Here is a 22,647-nt window from a genome sequence, read left to right as displayed (position 1 = left end):
CAGAAACACACTAGCTGCAAACAGACTTTCAATATGTCTTGATAGTTTTTCTTTTATGCTCTGACATAGAAGATCTGACATAGAAGTGACAGTTCAGGTAAAGCAATGTTTGCCATGTTCTTGGCATGTGTCACTGAGATGTAGATGATTTGCTTCATCCTTGATAGGGCTGTGTGAGCATGCTATCATGAGCCGAATCTGTGCTAAGATAAAGCCTGTATTTCTCCACAATTTTCAGAGGAAAGTGTGATTACTTAAACACTAAGAATCCATAACTTTATAAAAAACAAATCTTCAAACAATAATTGGCCTGCACAACAACAAATGCAAGCAATCACATCTGTCACTTGTGGCAAGAATGGCTATCTTCATCACCCTCGAAAGGTCAGGCTGACTTAGCCTACATAGTACCTATCACAGGCCACCATGAATACCAAATGTCACGGTCATTCAGACATTGATTGAGAACATATGGACTAGTAAACAGACCAGAATCTCACACACAAACAGAGTCTCGTGTTATTACTTTGAGCCTTGTCTATAAGTCAATGATTCTCAAATGGCCATTTCATGGTGCAGGTAGCATTAAGTTTCTTGGACAAAGAGGTCAACTAAAGGCTTTGGGCCTCAACAGATATATTTATTCCAAACACAAGAGTCAAACTGCTAAACTCAAATGTGTGTTCTATTCAACCCCCTCACATTGTATCAGTTTACCACCTGCTGAAAAAAAAAAGTGAAAGTGGACAACCACGAAGCAGCCAACATAACAAAGTTCAGAAGCAGTGTGTCCGTGTACTCCTGAGCTAAACACTGAGGTCCAAATGTTCTGGTTAGGCTGTGTCTGATCAGCTGAGATGTTTCCGAACCCCCCATGATTTTCTTCCAGCACTGCAGTGACTTACAGTCCAGCTTCACGAGATGCTTGCTGGCCGTCCTTCTCCACAGCTGGTGACTCAGAGATAGAAGCAACCTTTAAGGAGTTCTTGATGGAGCTGAGCTCCCAGATGTGCAAGCTGATGATGTGTACCCCACAGCAACGACTGGCAAGCTTATACAGGTTCTTAAGGACAGCCTTCCGGAGCAGGATGTAGACCCAAGGGTCTAAGATCTGATTCCATGTTGCCATTCGGAGAGCAAAGAGTGTCGTTTCACAGGTCACTGGGGAGTTATTTCCATTGATCGCAATGTTGGCCATCGTTACCTGGAAAACAAGCAAAATAGGAGAAGCTGTTGATCACTGACATTTCCACAGATTTTCAGGTTAACTACAAGTGCAACACGACCTTTGTACCACATCCCACAAAGTGCAGCGATTTTGCAAAACACTGGTGATATAACTGCACTCATAGAAATAGTCTAATTTACATATGTATATGTGTCAGATAAATATTAGAAACCATGGACATAGACCATAGATTATTTTAATTCAAATTCACAAGAAGACTGCAAAACTTATATTCTGCTGTGTACAAACAGACTCAAGGGGAAAGAAACATTGATATCAGTAACTAGCCTTATACTTCTAGGAATAAGAATGCTAAAGTCCAAACAACTCCACATTTGGCTAAGGCTGAGGATCTGACTTGCTTCCATGTATGTGGACCTATCTGCATTGCCCACGTGGCACGCTGGGGTTGGCTACCCAGAGGCTATTTAAGCTGTGGGCTGGCTTTCCCCAGGGTCAGATGATTGTTCAAGGTTCCTGAATAAACTGCATTGAAAAAAAAAAAGAATGCTAAAGTCCAAGTGGATCAAAGACCTCAACATAAAACCCAACACATTAAATCGGTTAGAAGGAAAAGTAGGGAAGACCCTAGAACTCATTGGTACAGGAGACTACTTCCTGAACAGAACAACAACAGCACAGGCTCTAAGAGCAATAGTCAATAAATGAGACCTCATGAAACTGAAAACCTTCTGTAAAGTAAAAGACACTGTCATCAAAACAAAACGACAGCCTAAGATTGGGAAAGACTCTTCACCAACCCTCTATCTGACAGAGGGCTAATATCCAGTATATATAAAGAACTAAACAAGCTGAAAAGCAGCAAACCAAGTAATCCACTTAAAAAATGGGGAACAGAGCTAAACAGAGAACTCTCTGTAGAGGAATATAGAATGACAGAGAAACACTTAAAGAAATGTTCAATGTCATTTGCATTAAATCAAAACGACCCTGAGATTTCACCTTACACCCATCAGAATGGCCAAGATCAAAAACTCAAGTGACAACACATGCTGGAGAGGTTGTGGAGAAAGGGGAACCCTCCTCCATTGCTGGTGGGAATATAAACTTGTACAACCACTCTGGAAATCAATCTGGCGCTTTCTCAGACAACTAGGAATAGCGCTTCCTCAAGATCCAGCCATACCCCTCCTAGGCATATATCCAAAAGAGGCTCAAGTACACAAAAAGGACATTTGCTCAACCATGTTTGTAGCAACTTTATTTGTAATAGCCTTATATTTCCAGAAGCTGGAAACAGTCCAGATGCCCCTCAACTGAAGAATGGATGCAGAAATTGTGGTACATCTACATAATGGAGTATTACTCACCAATGAAAAATAAGAAAATCATGAAATTTGCAGGTAAATGGTGGGACCTGGAAAGGATCATCCTGAGTGAGCTGTCCCAGAAGCAGAAAGACACACATGGTATATACTCACTCATATAGACATATAATATAGGATAAACCTACTAAAACCTGTACATCTAAAGAAACTAATCAAGAGAGAGGACCCTAACTAAAATGCTCAATCCCCATCCTGAAAGGCAAAGAGGATGGACACCAGAAGAAGAAGAAAACAGGAAACAAGTTAGGAACCTGCCCCAGAGGGCCTCTGAAAGGTTCTGCCCTGCAGACTATCAAAGCAGACACTGAGACTTATGGCCAACTTGGGCAGAGTGCATGGAATCTTATGTAAGAAGTGGGAAATAGTAGGATATGGAGAGGACAGGAACTCCAGAGGAGAGCAACAGAACCAGAAAATTTGAATATAGGTGTCTTCCCAGAGACTCATACTCCAACCAAGTACCATGCATGGAGATAACCTAGAACCCCTGCACAGATGTAGCCCATGGCAGTTTAGTGTCCAAGTGGGTTCCATAATAATGGGAAGAGGGACTGCCTCTGACATAATCTGATTGGCCTGTTCTTTGATCACCTCCCACAGAGGGAGGAGCAGCCTTACCAGGCCACAGAAGATGACAATGCGGCCACTCTTGATGAGATCTGACAGACTAAGATCAGAAGGAAGGAGAAGAGGACCTCCCCTATCAGTGGACTTGGGGAGGGGCATGTATGAAGAAGGGGGAAAGAGGGTGGGACTGGAAGGGGAGGAGGGAGGAGCTTATGGGGGATACAAAGTGAATAAAGTGTAATTAATAAAAGTTAAAAAAAAGAATGTTAAAGCAAATACTACATGTTTATTCAATAGAAAATGAAAGTATATCTAAACAAATTAATTATTCATGAGATTATAAGTACTTTTAAACAATGAATTTTTCTGGACACTGTAATACAGGCATGATAAAGATGGGAGCAAAAGGATCATAATTTCCTGCCCTAGTTATGAAATGACTGGGGCCAAGACCTGATTGGCAACACACACGAGATCACATTTTGTCTTCACTCATCAAATACCCATTCACCTCCTCTCCGGTAGGCAATGTGCTAAGCACAGGGGGAACAAATCAGACAGTGAAACCTATCATCTGTCTGTGAGAATTTTATTACATTAGTTTTGGTTTGGGGTTGAATGAGTAGATGTTTATTTTGCCTTACAAGTAAATTTAAAAAAGCACCTACTTTCTATTAGTGAATAAGTTGTACTCCTGGAATCTCTTAGCTCAGCCAGACACTGGCCTGTAAATCCTGGAACAAGTGTGCTCCTTCCAATGCAAAGTGCCTCAGTTGCATGGCTGTCCCTCTCGGATGCTCCTCTCTCCTGGACCATCACCCGGTGGCTGTGAGCTGATATTTAATTATCTGCTAAAGGAGCCCAGGTCCTCGCTTCTCTCTAGAGCACAAAGCCAGTGCTCAGCCATTCACAACACTCCTTTTCCCTGTTAGCTTGAAGCAGTTGCTTCAGGGCCCAGATCATTCATTAGTTAGCAATCAAAAAAAAAAAATAGGTAGAATAGTTTTGTAAATGAAACCACCAATTGGGATGTTATTGATATTAGTACATTACTGATAGTTTAGCATTAAACTAATCATGATGTACAACAAAGGATAAGCTGTGGTCATTTCATAGAATAGAACTACACATGGGAACTGGCCTTGGGATTTAGTGTTAGCTTAAAGAAAACAAGTCACTGCCTGATATTCTCTGTGCTCACAATTCTCAGAAAAAGAATGTTTTTTTGTGCATGTTATAGTTACATTTATTGTAAATAACAATAAAATGATAGAGGTATTAGTCAGTGTTTCATTGGTTGATTCTAATAGGATTCTGATTTATTTCCCTTTGATTTTTGTTAAATTTACTAATTTTTGTGTGTGTGTGTGTGTGTGAGATCACACAGTGTTTTAGTAACAACACCGCCTGCTGCAGAACACTATGGACAGATGCTCATCAAGCAATCTAGCATACAGAACTAAGGGAAGGTACATCGTGTTTTCTAAAATACCTTTCTTAGATATTGCAATGGTGGGGGATCTATGTGTGGTGTATGTACAAATGCACATGTTTTAGGGTACACGTGTATTGCCGAAAGGTGACACTGAGTGTCTACTAAGATTGCTCAACATATAAGATTTCATATATTGAGCTCACCCAGTCAGCTAGTCAAAGTAGCCAAAGTAGCTCTGGGATCCTCCTGTCTTTGCCTCTCAAATACTGGGGTCGCAGGAGGGCCACCATTCCACTTGGCATTTACCTGGGTTTTAGGGTCCTAAACTCCAGTCCCCACATTTGTGCAGAAAGCACTGTGTCCAGTAAGATATCATCCCTTTTTAGTGATTAGAATTTTCAGTAAAAAGTAAATGTACAAAATGTTTGGATGGCCAGATGTGGTAGCACACACCTGTAATCCCAGCACTCAAGAAGGCAGAGGCAGGCAGATCTCTGTGAGTTAGAGGCCAGCCTGGTCTACAAAGTGAGTCCAGAACAGCCAAAGCTACACAGAGAATCCTGTTCTGAAAAAATCAAAACAAAATGTTTTGATGATCTATGAAAATAGATCCACTACTTACACTTAAAATTTCTCAGATGCTCACAACAGTGTCAAATAAATATATGAGGCGACCTCACAACCATGCCCAGGTTTAAAAGAGAAAAATAAATGACATAATTGTTTTTGTTCCATTCAGGTTATAAGAATAAAATTTTGTAAACTAATAAGGTCATTTTAGTAATGAATCTGCAACTTTAATTATCAACAAGAGTCCATGTTAGCTAACTTTTTACTATGGAAACTATTAAAGTGATATATGCTTGTGTGTGCATGGATTGACCTGAATGAGGGCTCCATTTTTACTTACAGATAAAAGCAGTGGTAAGCCAGACATGATGACACATAATCCCAGCACGTGAAAGGCTGGAGAGAGGATCTGAAGTTTCAGAGCTGCGCTGGCTACATCATAAGCAAGCCTGAGCTGTGTGGCAAAATCTCAGGAACAGAAGAGAAAAACAAACACTGAGGGCAAATTCAAGAAGAGTGTTTATGCTTCTGTCTCTTTGATCTTTCAAGAAACACACTAATCTAGCAGTGAGCGGATCTCACTGCCAACTGTCCAGGCATTGTGCAAGATGACATTGACACTGAAGCAAAGCTTTAGGGAAATTCTGTCTAACATGGTTAATTTAGCTTCCTTGTCTAGCAAATCATCACACTAAAATATTGTCGTCTTGAAAGTGCATGGGTTTCATCTGACTAATTCTTGTTCCAATACCTGACGAAAAGTAGAAAAAACGGTTTTTATTGGGTGAGTCAGGATGTATGATGTCACCAAGTGCAGGACCAACATAATGCAGTTCTGCTACTGCATGCAGCACAGTGAGGGCATGCAAGTTGCTGCAAAGAGGACTATTGATAAGCATCATGAAAATGCATATGTCTTTATGATTTTGTACTGCGCTAGCACTACAGTTGTTCAGGCATTATTTTAAAGGGCTGCAGGTGTAGCTCGGTGGTTGAACACTTGCAGAGCAAGCATGAGATCTTTGGTTTGACTCCAGCACCATGACAACAAAATGCCCTTCTTGTTTGAGCAGTTTTGAACTTAGCATCATTCAGATGTAGAAGCAATTTTACACTGGCACATTTTAAAGTGATTTAAACGAATCCGTAATCAAAACATTTCCTGGAGGGATGCCCTATTCTTAGATACCAAAAGCCTTTGTGTAATAGTCATAAGATCTCTTTCCATGTGAATGATGTCTACAAAATTTATTAGAGTTCTCCCCTAGTCATGAAAGTAGATTGTGCAAGCTAGTTTTTATCAACTTGACACAAGGTAGAGTTATCTGAAAGGAGGGGACCTCAACTGAGAAGTTCCCTTCATAAGATCCAGCTGCTGGCAAGCCTTTAAAGCGCTTTTTAATTGGTGATTGATGGGGAAGGGCCCGTCCATTGTGGGTAGTGCCATCCATCCCTGGGTTCCATAAGAAAGCAGGCTGAGCAAGCCATGATGAATAAATCAGTAATCCATGGCCTCTCCATCAGCTCCTGTTTCCAGGTTCCTCTCCTCTGAACTCCTGCCCTGACGTCCTTCAATAGTGACCTCTGACACAGGAAGTAAGTGAAATAAATGCTTTCCTCCCCAACTTGCTTTTGGTTGTGTTGTTTTATCTCAGAAGTGGAAATATAACTAAGGCAGGTGTTTCCACTGTGCCCGATTCTTACTATAACTTACTTTACTCCAGGCAGACAACTCATTCTCCTGTCAGCTTTAGAGAAGACTGGTCAGGCCCCCAAGGAATTGCTTACATAAAAGGAAGTAAAACCCACTGATTTTCAAACTGTCATCATTCATAACTTTGTCATCCAAGGGTAATGTCTGAGTTTACGCCTCAACACAGAGGGCTGATGGTGATTACTCAATGACAACCCAGCTTCACATACAAAAGATTCTTTCCAGTGCTTTGTGGAAGGACAACGTGAGGGCTCTTAGTATTTAGAGAAGTTGAAGTTAAAAGGGTATTTTGGAAATTAAATGTATTTGTGGTGATTTAACTCTGCAGACTGATCCTATTTCTGTAAATGGAATTGTTAAGAAAGGAGTTGTGGGGCTGGAGAGATGACCTGAGAGATTAAGAGCACTGGCTGCTCTTCTGAAGGTCTTGAGTTCAATTCCTAGTGACCCTATGATGACTCACAAGCATCTATAATGAGATCCGGTGCCCTCTTCTGGGATGCAGGTGTACATGCAGGCAGAGCACTGTATACATAATAAATAAATAAATCTTTTTAAAAAGGGGCTGTACCCAGGAGGCAGAGGCCAGACTGCTCCTCTCTAAGTTCAAGGTTATTCTCAGCAACATACTGAGAACTTAACTCCAAAAAAGTAGAGTAATTGTGACAAGAACCTGCAGAACAATTTTTACTATGCAATTCAGGAATCACATATATTAATTAATACATATTTATATATATATTACACATTTGAAACTACAAAAAAAATGAAAATTACACACTTTGGCAGAAATTGCATAATTTTTATATCTCAATTACTTATTTGTTAAAAACCCTTAAATTGCATTTTATTGGTGATTCAGAGAAAATATGGAAATATCACAACAGGAGGATAAGGACAAATGTGTGTGTGTGTGTGTGTGTGTGTGTGTGTGTGTTCATGTCCAAGTACATGTATGTCAGGGGAGCCAGAGCACACCCTCTGATATCCCTCCAAGCACCATCCACACTGTTTCTTGAGACTGTATCTTCTCTCACTGGCCTGAGGGTGGCCAAATAGGCCAGCCTAGCTGCCTAGGGAGCTCTGAGACTTCTTCTCTCTGCCTTCCCAGTGATAGAATTATACACACTCACTGCCACAGGTCTAGGGGCTCAAACTCAGGTCCCCATGCTTGCAAGGCAAGCACTTTTCTCACCGGGCTACATCCTCAGCTTTACACATTTTCTCAGAGGCTCATGTAACCCAGTCTGACCCCAGAGTTACTGTGTACCCAGACAAAGCTCCTGATCCTTACCTCCCAAGTGTGTGAGCGAGTGAGTAATGCGTCTTATGTCTAGCTCTAAACACTGAAAAATGTGGATAACTTTTAAGTTCAACACAGTACTGAAAAAACAAAGGCATCTGAACACTCTTTGTGTGTGTATGTACCTGATTTGTTTGTAGAGGGCTAACCAATTACCTGGCAGAACATTCACTTCAAAGACTGTCAAAGTTACAAGAAAGGAGAGAGGAAGACATGCTACAGTGACACCCTCCCTAGCTACAGTGACACCTTTCTTTGCTATAGTGACACCCTTCCTAGCTATAGTGACACTGTCCCTTGCTATAGTGACACCCTTCCTATAGTGACAAGTCTCACTTTAGTGAAACCTTACCTTGCTATAGTGATACCTCTCCATTTATAATGTGACAATCCCAAATCAAAAAGTTCCATACCAGCTAAGGGGATAATGTATGAAATGAGGGGTATATCTTACCCTCTCAAGAAAGAGCCTCTCAAGAAAGGAGTAAGATATACCTTAAGTTATTTCATTATCATGAAATCCTGAGAGGCCCTTGCTTCTGATGTGAGACGAAAAATAAAACATAACACAAAACCAGAGATGTTACCTAGCCCAGGTTATGACATCTAGAAACTGGTCAGGATAAATCTGAAACCCAAGTCTACCTGCCTGCTGTTACAATTATTATCAAGATGTTGCGTGGGCAGTAACCCAAGTACCACTGAGGGCTTGCTCTGCATCATGGTACCTACTAGTATCCACTTACAACTGTTTCCAAGTGTGAGAGGAGTAGTATTATCCCTATTTGAAGATGCTGACGCCAAGATATGAGAGGTTAACTTGTAGCTGAGGTTACCCAGCTACAAGACTGTGGATGGACTAGAAAGGCAGCTCAGCAATTAAGGGTACTTGCTGCTCTTGGAGAGAACCTGAGTTTGGTTCCCAGCATCTGCACTGAGTAGTTCCCAATCACTTTTAACTCCAGGAAATCTGACACACTCTTCTCATGTCCATAGGACACACACCTACACATGCACTTACCAGACATGCATACACTTAAATAAAAACAAAGTAAATCTTAATAAAGCAAAATCTGGAGGAGTTGGGATTTTTGAGTGGGAACTCTTAGGTAAGGAATACTGAGCCTCGTTGGCCTTGGTAGAGCTCATGTTTCAAACGTGAAATTTCAATTTCTGTCCATATGGATGTCCAGCTGTTACTAGGATCTTTTCTTAAAGCCAGAACTGCTTTAAGCTCATAGATGTTTTGCCCTGAATCCTCTGTGCCCATTCCAACAAACTTACCTAACAGGCCAAGTGGACTAAGCACCCCATAACCGAGACCTCTGTCAGAACACAGATGTCAGGACTGGAAAGACACAGACCAGTGACTAAAAGTGTTTGCTGTGCAGTCTCAGCTGGACATCCCATAAATGTCTGTACCTCCAGCTCCAAGGGGTCTGGAGGTCTCTTCTGGCCTCCTGTATGTAGACACAGGCACATACACAATGTACACTCACATACTCAACAAATAAATGTGGTGTTTTAGAACAGAAAGAAAGTGAATTAACAAAAATAAAGTGAACTATTAGTAAGTGGCAATGCCAGAATCTTTTATTTCTTTCTTCTAACTTGCTATATAGACCAGGCTAGCCTGTTGGCTTTGCTTCTACCTCCTTAGTGTCATAACTAAAAGCATGCACCACTGGGCATCTTTAAAGTAAGATGTTAGCATGAAGTGATATCCTTTTTTTTTTAGGTGTCTTTATATCCATTCCACCATATGATTTTCATTTGATAGTCTCCTTCCTCTCATTCTCACATTGGTATTCAGATGCTTGTTAGAATTTTTTATTACTTAATCTGAGGAGTCGTTATTCTAATTATGATTCTTCCTCCATCATTTCTGTCTTTGGCAATGATTACAGTAAACCTTCAATAGGCAAAATGTCAGATTTTTAAGAAGAAAGCTGGTATCTATCCCACCAGAATTTGAGGCATTTTACTTTTAACAACTATGCACTTTATGGCTCTATGAATTCTCATTTCCAGTCATGATGACTGCTATTAAACCTGCAGTTAATATGAAAAATTGTTTATATTCTAAATATAAACATAGACATGTTCATCCTCATCAAGCAGTGTTTGTCTTTTATGGCTTAACCAGAGCAGTCACTAGGATCATGTGGATGAGTTAGGCTGAAGATGGTTAGTTGGAAGTTGATCATGGAATTACAAAGGCATTGTTTCATGAGCAAAGCCTACTTTATTTGAATGTTTACAATACGCCTTTTATAGCAAAAGCAGCCGGTACCAATAAGGTGTTTCAGTAAACCATCTGTCCTGAAACAGAATGTTTTTCCAGAGAGAAATTGCCAATTGTCCCAGTAGTTTGAAAATATTGCCCGAAGCATTTCTAAGCTCTAGTACAATCATCTGTCATTCCATGAGAGGTCTTAAAGAAATGGGTGTCCCTTTAAAAATAAAAAAACACCCATAAATTTTAGAGAAACTAAGGATTTGAAAAAGCTTTCCTAAGTTAATAGAGCACATGCACTCTCCACAACTCTCTGGGTATTTTTATATCCTCTTTCCAGACAAGAAAATGAAACAATGGATTGCAGAGCTCGGGGGAGCTGGGTCAGGGGAAGAAATGAGGTCTGCAAGTGACTCTAAAGCATAACTGAAGCACAGTGAAAAACACAATCCATGCAGGCTTCTACTCTGCTCAGGAAACAGCCTTCGCTCATCAGTCAAGTCAATTTAAACTATTTAATTTTTATAAATTTTTTAGTTCATCTGCTTAATAGACAACAATAATAAGACAATGGTTCTTAGCACCTGGACTAACCCTTCAGGGTCATGTAGTTATATTTTAGTTTTAATCTTTGGTTATTTCTCTTTTTTTTCAGCTAGGTTTCTGCTAGCCAAGGCTGGCCTCAAATTCACATGTAGCTGAACTGGCCTTGAATTTGTTTTTGTCTCTACTTCTTGTTTCTTCTTCCCAAATGCTGGGATTTCAGGAGTGTATCACCAGACACTATAGTTGTGCTTTTAACTTTCTTCAGAGTAGCATACTGAAATTCTTTCTCTTCAGTTATGCTCAACATAGGCACTAGTATTTTCTAGATTACAGCTTGTTGACTTGAATCTTTGAGCAAATTTACCTTTGCCAGTGTAACTTTCAGCATTTTAAAAATACTCAGCCTATTAATAAGTATAGCTATAGATAGGTACATGAATTTATATATGCATGGACAATATATAGTGTAAAATACTTGGCCATGTAATGCCACCTTTAGTCTATCCATGAAATATTTAAGTCTGTGGTTGTTGTCATGGGTCAGAGTTTTCAGACCATGATCATTATGTACCAAGACTTCTGGCCTTTGGTGACACATCAGTTCATGACACAATCCCATAGCAGAGAATATTGTTCACCTAATGATAGCCAGGAGCAAAGAGAAACAGAGGAGGGATAACAGTCCTAGTGTCCTTTCAAAGGTAGGCCTACAATCACCAAAGCCCATTCTTCTGCTCTTCACCATCCCCAAAGCTTTTACCATAGGCCAAGCCTTCAACAAATAGGCCTTTAGGGTACACAAAGGACCCAAAGTATAGCAATGTTCTTTAAGAAGAGTCTATAGCAATGTTCTTAGCATCAGGGGCTAAGAAAATGGCTTAGTGGGTAAGAGCACAGCTGTCCTGCAACTGTGAGGACCAGAGTTCAAATCTGTGCATCCACATAAAAAGCTGGGTGTGGCCACTCATGCCTGTAACCTAGTATGGGGATGGAGTCAGAGATGTTCCTGAAAGCTCACTGGCTATTCAGCCTAGGAGAAACAGCAAGAGTTCACTGAGAGACCATGCCTCCAGGGAATACTATGGAGAGGGACAGAGGAACACACCCACCCCACATGCTTCTTTATAGAGGATGAAAGTCTGAACAGCATCATAAGACTCTGGGTTTTGGCTGCAGAGTGCCCATGACACACGGCAGAGGGCAATGGCAGCTGCCCATGTGGCAGCAAGTGAGTCACTCACACCAGGGCAGAGAGACAGCAAGCTGCCCATCTTCATTCACTGGAACTAACAAAGTAGCCCACAAAAAGTAACCTCCCAAAGGCAAACCTCCAATAACATAAAGAGCTTCCACTAGGCCCCTCCATCTCCCTCTCACAGGCAAGCCCAAGGAGCAAGCCTTTAATGACTGACCTTTATTCAGGGCAAAGATAGCACTTAATATCCAAATCACAACAAGTACTAACTTAAGTTACCCTATACTAGCAATACTAGTGATATCTTATAAGAAAAATAACCTCTCATTTAAAATATCACATATGCAATAATGCACAGATATAATCAAAGAATGATATCTCTTTAAGATTCTTTTTTATTTATGTGTATGAGTGTCTCTCTGCCTGTCTGTGTGTATGTACATGCAGGCATGTGGGTGGCTGCAGAGAACTTCGGACCTTGCGCTGGCGCTCCAGTGCAAGGTCTGAAGTTACAGGCAGCTGTAAGCTAGCCAGCATGGGTATTGTGAGTCAAACCCCAGTCCTCCGGAAGACCAGCAAGCATGCTTAAGTGAAGTTAATTGTTGAGCCATGTCTTCAGCCCCAACAGCAACACCAACATTTTTAAAGAACTTAAAAATTTTAATTTCTAAATTTTTAAATGTTATCTGGTGGGTACACATCACTCTCATTGTTCATTATAATATACCTTATCAGTGGTCATACTTATTTAGAATACTTGCATGAATAAGTTCGAATGAGATGCATAATAAATGAGGAGCTGAGCTCTGCAGAGATGATATTGGTGAATGAGAGTGTTACCCTGTCACTAAACTTTGTTGTTTCCCTCCTTGAGGTAACTGAGAGAGATAAATGCTAAGCTTCTACATCTATGGAGAACTTCTGGAGTTGAGGTTTAGGGAGATGGCTGCTGAAATGTTTGCCATGTAAGCATGAGAACCTAATCTGATCCCCAGAACTCTTATAGAGCCTGGGCATGATGGTCTATACTGGCCCTCCCAGCACTCGGGAGAAGAGACGTGGGTTTATGGGGTTGCTGGCTGCCCAGCTTGTAAAAGTCAGAGATTTTATCTCGAAAAAAATGAGGTGGGTTTCAGAATCTGAGGAATGACATCAGAGTTGACCTCTGGCCTCCACAAGCAGGTGACTGCATGAGCACATATACCTGCATACATGTAGACACACATACATAAAACATCCACAACACATGTTATACACACACATCTGATAATTTCTCTCATCTGATAATTTCCCTGTAGTCAATAGCACAATTACAGCATGAAGATTAAGACAACTCAGATGCTGCAGAGAGGGTAAAGGTCTAGCGTAGAAGTAGGAATGACTCTTCAGCTGTGGAGAAGGGGAAATTAGGGAAGGCAGCTAGCCTCTGTGGCCTAAACCAGACCAGCAGGATGGCCCTCCTATCCTGCCTGAGGGGATAGGGCCAAAGCTACAGCTCTGATGCTTCTCCCTGCAGAACTCAGACTTGTCTCTGGAAACCTTGCCATTACCTCACTTCAGACTGGGAAGTGACAAAGTTAAAAGGCTCTCCTGGAAGTTCCCCCCCCAGGCCCTCAGGAGTAGTCAGAACAGTGGCTAAAGCCCCAACATCCTTGGCCAGAACCTTGACACAGCTCTCCATAGGTAAGCTATGTAAATAAACATGAAAGAAGCAGCATTCAGTGTCATTTTAAAACTGTGAACACATTCGAGATAGGCCATAGAGACACCTTGCATGTGTTTTATAATCATTTCCAATGAAAATCTTAGTGTCAGCAACCTACATCCCTTGCCGCTGTCACGCCACAGCACTAAAGACTCATTTCTGGCCCTGGAGAAGTGGGCAAACATCAGAAATTTTCTTTCTTGCATGACTCTATAAAACTGAAGCTCCGGTTCTACCACCCTTTTTTCCATTATATTAATTCTGTTATTTTTCTCTATCCAGTTGCCAGGTCTTATGGTATTATTTGTGAAACCAGAAGCCAAGCCCTTCCTCTGAAATTATGTGGAAGATACTGTATTCTTGAGAGGTTTTGCAAGTAATACCACAAAAATGGCCTCACTAAAAACAATATGGTTTCTCTAGAAACAGGCAACAGAAAAATAAGTAGAAATGATGCCTTGGGTTCAGGTAAACTATTTAATACAAAAGATGAAGTGGATTAGCATCCATATTTTCCTGGCTGGGTTGACCAGTGACCACTATGAGATACAAGATTCCTCTAACTCTGAGCTCCAAAAGTCCAAAATCCCAAAAGGTAGTGGAGATTGCTGGCACCTCAGAGAAGAGCTGAACTCGTTAAGCACACCCACATTGAAAAGAAAACTAAGATATGATATGAGCTTCTCCTGGCATTTGATACATTGGTGGAAAGGAAGTGTGTAAGGAAAGAGGGGTCGTTTAATCCCACAGTCCTTGACCGACCGTGGACTTCATGAGTCTTGTGTGACAGAGCTAGTTCTGTGTGTACCTCCACAAACAAACTACAGATTCCTTTGAGGGTAAGATCTTATTTTAGTCATTTTGATGCTTATGTAATACATGTGAGAATGTCTGGTAGGTATTTGGTCACAACTTTTAAATTACCACTGAATTTTAGTGGAGAATAAAGTACAAACCACAGCCCTAATAATGATGGGAACCATGCCGCACCTTTTATGGAATGTTTATGAGATGATATGTGAAAACTCATATTGCCCCTTATTCATTTTTATCCATGTGCACTCAAACCTAAATTTCACATTGACTGTTAATAATTAGTCACAGAATGTGTGGTTAGCCTCGTCAAAGTCAGTAGTACACAAATTATGCAGCATACATCAGGCTGTAGGAACTCACTTCATAGATGAAGAGGTTCAAATATGGACGTGGAAACTGGCTCCATGCTGTGATTAAGCCAGACAGTGAGAATTCACAGGCATGAATGAAGTCAGCACAGATAGATGTTCATTGACACAAACCGTACAGCTGAGATCTCACTGCCCTTACAGTGCCTCACAGTGTCTGGTAGGTGAATACAAAGCCAAAGCAGGGAATGCAGAGTTTCCTGTCTCCCTGGGAATGAACACAAGCCTTTTCAGGCCAGGTGCAGACTCTGGAAAGAAGCGGATCTACTCAGAAACCACAGATGTCTCGGGACAGACTATGCCAAGGCTGACTGTAGTAGCACCATCTTTCTTTTTCTCTTCAGAAATGCTTGCTTCTGCAGGGGCTTCATTAAAACAGTCTAAGGTCTAGAAAAGCGCCAGTATCGTCCATGGTTATATTTTTCTAGACATGCAGAGACAGGCTTCTTATGAGAGTGTCCTTGGCCATCCCACCCAAAATATCCCCATACCCACCTCCACTCCAATTAACCATTGTCTGAAACCCTCCTGATGATTTGTGTCCTCACTTACCCTCTGCCCCTCTCTACACTGCCCTTCACCTCGGCATCCTACCCCTGCAGAAGAACCAACCTAACCTTCCCGGGAGAGACGCCGCTGCCCGTCTAGAGCAGCACAGTCCTAGCAAGCTTGAACAAACGCTGGCTGACAAATGCAGTGCTTTGAGAAAAATACTTAGTGAATAAATGAGTGAATGTTTCTAAACATCATATTTACGTATGTGGTTTTTAGTTGGTTTGTTTTTTAAAGAATAGTAAATTTTCACTAAAGCCCTCTCTTTCAATCCTCTCCAAACTTGGGAACTTGGAGCTGGAGAGATGCCTCAGAAGCTAAGAGTGGGTGCTGCTATTGCAAATTCAGCTACTAGAACCCAGATCAGGTGGAGCTGCCTGTGATTCCAGCTCCAGGAGATCCAACACTCTTCTGGCCTCCAAGTGGAACTGTACTTACATGTTTAGACACAGATGCGTGTGTGCGCGTGCTCATACACATGTGCACGTACACACACTCTCACACATACATGGTAGGGTGGAATGAAAGCATGAGAGCTGACCTCAGATCCCAGCGCTCACATTCGAAGCTGGGTGTTGCCATCAGTGCCTATAAACCCAGCAATGTGGAAAGGTGACACAGCAGCATCATTGGCATCACAGCATGCCATCCTAGCTCCAGGTTCAGTGAGAGATCCTGCCTCAAGGAAACAAGGTAAAGATAGAGAAGTCACCAGCCTCAGGAGGTGCAAAGCACACATACACACACAAAGAGCAGCCTCCCTCCTCAGGATGTGTAGAGACACATACACACACAAAGAACTATGTTGTCCTCCAACAGACGTGTCTGAGCATGAACACAAGCAGGGGTGCACTAGTGGCAAAGCCATCAAGAGTTAAGGCGCTACCACAGGCTACATCCGAGCAGAGGTTCTAGGTTATATCCATACATGGTCCTTGGTTGAATGTCAGTCTCAGAAAAGACCCTGTGCCCAGATATATTTGGTCCTTGTGGAGCTCCTATCCTTTCCCCATCAGACTAACTCCCCTTCTTTCATATGATTTCCTGTACTCTGCCGAAGGTTTGGTCATGAGTCTTTGTATCTGCTTTGAAAACACTGCTAGTTAGAGTCTTTCAGATGCCCTCAGTAGACTCCTGTCATAGTGAGGGGAACAAGGACTATTTCTAACAGGAACTCAATGACTGGCTCTTTGACCTCCCCACCCCCCAAGGGAGGAGCAGTCCTGTTAGGCCACAGAGGAGGGCTTTACAGCCAGTCCTGAAGATACCTGATAAAACAGGATCAGATGAATGGGGAGGAGGTCCCCCCCCATCAGTGGACTTGGAAAGGGGCACAGTGGAGATGAGGGAGGGAGGGTGGGATTGGGAGGGAATGAGGGAGCGGGATACGGCTGGGATACAAAAATGTAACTGAAAAGAAAAAAATAAAATTAAAAAAAAATTTTAAAAAATCTGTTTGTATTACAGTTGTCTAAGGATTGGCCTTTTGTAATATAATAAATAGTAGATTCTCATCATTAAAAAAAAAAGAAGAAGAAGAAGAAGAAGAAGAAGAAGTTAAGGCGCTTGGGCTATAAGCATTCTGCTGGAGGTGAGAGGCACAAATCATGACAAAGGTTTGCTGTGTTGTAACCAAAGCACTGCTGGCTCCTTGTAGCGTCCTCTGGTTTGGATCATCTGACAGCCCGGGTCTTCTGTGAATACATGGAAAGGACTTGTGGCCTCTGGGTGGGGCTTTGAAGTTTCAATGTCAGGAGTAAAGATGCTTTTCAGAAGCCAAAATGTTTGCTTCCAAAATCAAAAGTGGTTTTAATATTCGTTGCCAACTAACAGGGCAGTCTATTTCTAAATTTGGAAATTTTAGATTTGTTCAGGTAAATTAGAGGTCAGTTTAGATGGAGGAGGGAAACATGGGAGAGAAGGGAGTGCCATGCTCTATAAAGGAAAGGAGAATAATTTCTTTAAAAAAAAATAAGAAGTGCAATTTTTAGCAAATTTGTTCAGACAACCCTATAGTCAGACCTATATTATCATAAAAATAGAATACAAAATGAATACTCTTTCTAGTCACATTTATTTTTCTCCACAAATCATGGTCAAATCAAAAATCTTTGCATTTTTTTTTTGTGTGTGTGTCAGAATACTGTTACCTTATGTCTGGGAATATTTTCTTTTTAACTATGATTTCAGACATAATGTATGGTTAATTCTCTTGAGTAATAGCTCACGATGCTGAATACAGACACTGTAAGTTGTTACATCCTTTGGGTTAAGCTCCCAAAATATCTCTATTCATTGATGTTCTCTGTGTCTGAAGTACAGGGGAATGTTGTGGGAGTCAATGGGCTGATATTTTCAAGGTACCTTAAAACTACATGCCTGTGTACACAGGAGGAGGTAAGCATTCAGGGCTTTTCTTAATTTATTAATTAATTCTGAATTCTTAGGACACAACTTCTAAGCAATAACCTTAAAAACCATAACCACAATGACAGTTTTATAGTTATATTTCAGAAAGTTATAACATTTTGCAAAAAATAATATTTTCAAACAAAACCTTTGTATGACATCCTGGACACTTAATAACCACTGACATAAGGTTGTTATTTTCTTTACTAATTTCATTTGTGATTAAAGGATTCTAAAGGATGAGCTGAATTTTCCTTAGACCTTCCCAAGCCATGTACGAGGTACCAAAGGAAGCAGAGTAGAAACAGATGGCATTGGCTGTGTCACTGAGGAGTTTCTACTAACTTGAGAGACAGCCAGTCACAAAACAAACACACTAAGAACAGAACAAATTTTATTTGTTTTGTGCAAAGTGAGATAAATATAAGCTACAATAATCATCACAGGTTTCACTGAGAATACTGTAGAAGTAATGTAAGGTGAATCAACAGTTTGGGACTGCCATTCAAATAAATAATTGAATTAGTTTAATATTCTTTTGATGTTGTTCTTTGCTTGCTTCTTTGGTTTTGTTTGTTTGTTTAGCGGTAGTGGTGATGGTGGTGGTGGTGCTTTTGAGTCAGGATCTTATGTAGCCCATGCTGGCCTTGAACTCAATTTGTTGCAGAGGCTGATCCTAAACTCCTGAACCTCCTGCCTCTACCTTCCAAGGCAGCGTTTTCTTAGAGGTGATTTTCACCAGCCACATATAGATTTAAATATCCTTGTGTTTACATTCCTACCAGCAAAGGAGGAGGGTTCTCCTTTCTCCACACCCTCTCCAGCATGTGTCGTCACCGGAGTTTTTTATCTTAGCCATTCTGGTGGGTGTAAGGTGAAATCTCAGGGTCGTTTGATTTGAATTTCCCTGATGGCTAAGACATTGAGCATTTTTTAAGTGTTTCTCTGCCATTCAATATTCCTCTATCAAGAATTTTCTGTTATGGGGAGGAGGTCCCCCCTATCAGTGGACTTGGAAAGGGGCACGGTGGAGATGAGGGAGGGAGGGAGGGAGGGACTGGGAGGGAATGAGGGATCGGGACATGGCTGGGATACAGAGTTAATAAAATGTAACTGATAAAAATAAAATAAAATAAAAATAAAAAATAAAAAAAAAAAAAAGAATTTTCTGTTTAGCTCTGTTCCCAATTTTTTAATTGGATTACTTGATTTTTTGCTCTTTAACTTCTTGAGTTCTTTATATATACTGGATATTAGTCCTCTGTCAGATAAAGGGTTGGTGAAGATCCTGTCCCAGTCTGTAGGCTGTCATTCTGTTCTGATGACAGTGTCCTTTGCTTTACAGAGGCTTTTCAGTTTCATGAGGTCCCACTAAAAATATGGAATGCTTCACAAATTTGCTTGTACAACCACTTTGTAAATCGTTCTGGCACTTTCTCAGACAATTGGGAATAGTGCTACCTCAAGATCCAACTATTCCACTCCTAGGCATATAGTGAAAATATACTCAAATATACCACAAGGATATTTGCTCAACCATGTTCATTGCAGCTTTATTCATAAAAGCCAGAATCTGGAAACAACTGAGATGTCTCTCAACTGAGGAATGGACACAGAAAGTGTGGTACATTTACACAATGGAATACTACTCAGCAATTAGAAATAAGGATATCATGAAATTTTCAGGCAAATGGTAGGAACTAGAAAAGATCATCCTGAGTGAGGTATCCCAGGAGCAAAAAGACACACATGGTATATACTCACTTACAAATGGATATTAGACATATAATATGGGATAAACATACTAAAATCTGTACACATAAAGAAGCTAAGCAAGAAGGAAGACCCTGGGGAAGATGCTCAGTCCTCATTCAGAAAGGAAAATGGAGTAGACATAGAAAGAGGGAGGAAACAGAGAACAGGACAGGAGCCTACCACAGAGGACCTCTGAAAGACTCTACACAGCAGGGTATCAAAGCAGAGGCTGAGGCTCATAGCCAAACTTTGGGCAGAGTACAGGGAATCTTATGAAAGAAGGGGGAGACAGAAAGACCTGGAAGGGACAGGAACTCCATGAACCAAAAAATTTGGGCACAGGGGTCTTTTCTGAGATTGATACTCCAACCATGGACCACCATGGAGATAACCTAGAACCTCTGCACAGATGTAGCCCATGGCAACTCAGGCTCCAAGTGAGTTTCTTAGTAAGGGGAACTGGGACTGTCTCTCACATGAACTCATGGGCTGGCTCTTTGATAACCTCCCCCTGAGGGGGGAGCAGCCTTGTCAGGCCACAGAAAAGGATAATGGAAACAGTCCTGATGAGACCTGATAGGCTAGGGTCAGATAGAAGGGGAGGAGGACCTCCCCTATCAGTGGACTGGAGAAGGGGCATGGGAGGAGAAGAGGTGGAATTGGAAGGGGACAAGGGAGGGGGCTACAGCTGGGATACAAAGTGAATAAATTGTAATAAATAAAACAATAAACAATAAATTAAAAAAATTAATTTTTCACATGTGGTTGTTTTTCACACGAAATCATGAAAATTTGGCATTTTCTCAATGAAAGGATGTGTTTTCCTTTTTAAAAATCTACAAGGAAAAACATTATTCAACAGCTAGCATTCACATGGAATTGTTATGATTTCAGCTGTAAAAATGCTACTTAATAAACTGTATTGAGCTATTCCTAAAGTCACCCTTTTCCAGAATAGTCCAGGGAGGCCCAGAGTTCTTTCATGAATGCCCAGTGGCCTCCCAAAGACAAAGAATCTGAAGGTCATTCCAAGGAGAGACTTTCAGCCTGTAGGTCAAAGTGTGTTCAGAGCACTTTGTCTTGTAAGGACTGGGATGACAGTAGAGATTCCCAGGGTCTTCTTGTATGCTAGCACTTTGCTCCTCACATGACGGTGCAAGGCATCATTCAAAAACCACAATGAAGCATGCTTTCTAAGTGGTTTTCTCCTGTCTCCTTACACTCTGAGCAGATAAATAGTGTCTGAGTGAGCTGTGTTTATCTCAGCCTCCGTTTTTGAGAACCAGGCAAAACAAACCCAGACATCCAAGAGAAAGGTGGTCTGAACACAGAGATGCCTGTCTCTTAATGCCACTGCAAATCAACGGAGGTGTTTGAGACAAGGAATGGGTGAACGTAAATCATGTTATCCTCCCGGTGTTCCAGCCGTATGTTAAGTGGTTTTCTAGGTCAACGGTGTGGAATACCAATCTCCTCTGAATAGGCAGACTGGCTTCATGTTGTAAACACTTAGCTTATAGAGACAAATCAGACTTAAGAAAGTCGGGTAAGGCCAGCAGTGCACATAGAATTCACTGCTAGACAGATCACTGTCTTCCTCTGTATCCAGAAACGCTTTTAGCTAGTTGGCCTTGACACTGTACTTGCACATCAGCCTTCTCTAGGTGTAAAAGGTCAGTGCTAAAAGGCAGAGCTCTCTGCTTTCCACCATACAGTTGGAATTGTTTGCATTTTTTTTCTTGGTTGGCAAAGTGGTTGTTTATATTCCCTTGAAATAGGGAAGAGTCAACCCTAGTTATCTTCAGGCTTTCAGCAGGGAAAAGAACCACCACACACCCAATAAAAGTGCCAGAACCTACCCATGTTTATAAGGGCTGCAGTTTTGTTGCTGTTTTTAATTTGGCAGGACAGGCACTTTTCTCATTCAGGGATAGATAGGGACTCTCCGGTTTAAGGTGTTTCTTTCTTCTTGCCCTAATTTCATTGGTATGACCAAATTATCAACACTGTGCAAGTCTACCAACCCTGGCAAAGCAGGGCAAGGAGCTGAAATGAACTCAGGGATGGGGAAAGGGAACCACATACTGAAAAACTGCATAAACTATTGGTAGCAAAACTACAGGGAAGATAAATTGTATTTAAATTATATTCTCAAAAATAAAAAATATGAACACATAGTTATAATCATATGATATTAAACAATATCAGAAATGAATCCTCCTTTCATTGGAATTGTGAACCATCTGTTGAATTCTTAGTTACAATTAAGAAAGGAACTTATATACTAGGAAATGAGAGATATGGAAGTCTTTGCAGAGTTTTTTTCCTCCTATGAGCAATTCTATCAAAGCCTTACTGAAAAGGAACATTTCCTACTTAAGCAAACCCTTGGGGTATGCTCCACAGGAGGTAAATTCTCAGAAGTGTCTTACTAATACATGTCTTGAGCAACACTGACCCCAAACCCTGGCAGGACTGCAAGAGGAATGGGGCAATTCCAGGTACTGAGGACCACCATGGTCAGTACCAAGTTCCTGGAGCTCGTTAAAATCAAACTTTTAAAACTGGCTCCACACTCTGCCACACTCTGACCTCCTGGTCTACCTTCACACTGTCTGAATTAACAAAGTAAAGCACCTACTCAGCTACAGGCTGCCATATGGGGATAGAAAGTCACAGCCAAATAGGAATCAGAAGTTTCTGGTCATATTTCGCTTTCTTGCTCCCAACCTCAAGAGCCAACCAAAAGGCACTAAAGGAATGAGGGAAGAGGAAAGAAAATCTATTTTGCTTGAAGATGCATTGCAGGACTACTCGAACACGCAAACGACTCAGGACTGTTGGAGGCTGCCTCAGTACAATGTGGTTATGCTGTTCATCCCAGCATCTTACAGACAAA

The 22,647-nt window shown here is 41.2% G+C and overlaps 1 protein-coding gene across 1 annotated transcript in view; it reads right to left on the bottom strand.

Moving 5' to 3' along the window:
• The window catches only part of Ptgfr (prostaglandin F receptor), a 36,987-nt gene that overhangs the window by 1,792 nt on the left and 12,548 nt on the right, over positions 1 to 22,647 (bottom strand). The window contains exon 3 of the mRNA XM_060392501.1: positions 906 to 1,204. Coding sequence (XP_060248484.1) covers positions 906 to 1,204 — 299 coding nt within the window. The remainder of the gene's footprint in view (positions 1 to 905; positions 1,205 to 22,647) is intronic.

Source organism: Meriones unguiculatus, chromosome 10 (assembly GCF_030254825.1).
Source record: "Meriones unguiculatus strain TT.TT164.6M chromosome 10, Bangor_MerUng_6.1, whole genome shotgun sequence".
Classification (NCBI taxonomy): domain Eukaryota; kingdom Metazoa; phylum Chordata; class Mammalia; order Rodentia; family Muridae; genus Meriones; species Meriones unguiculatus.
Note: the sequence above shows the minus strand (reverse complement) of the source record. Positions and strands in the feature narration are given on the sequence as shown.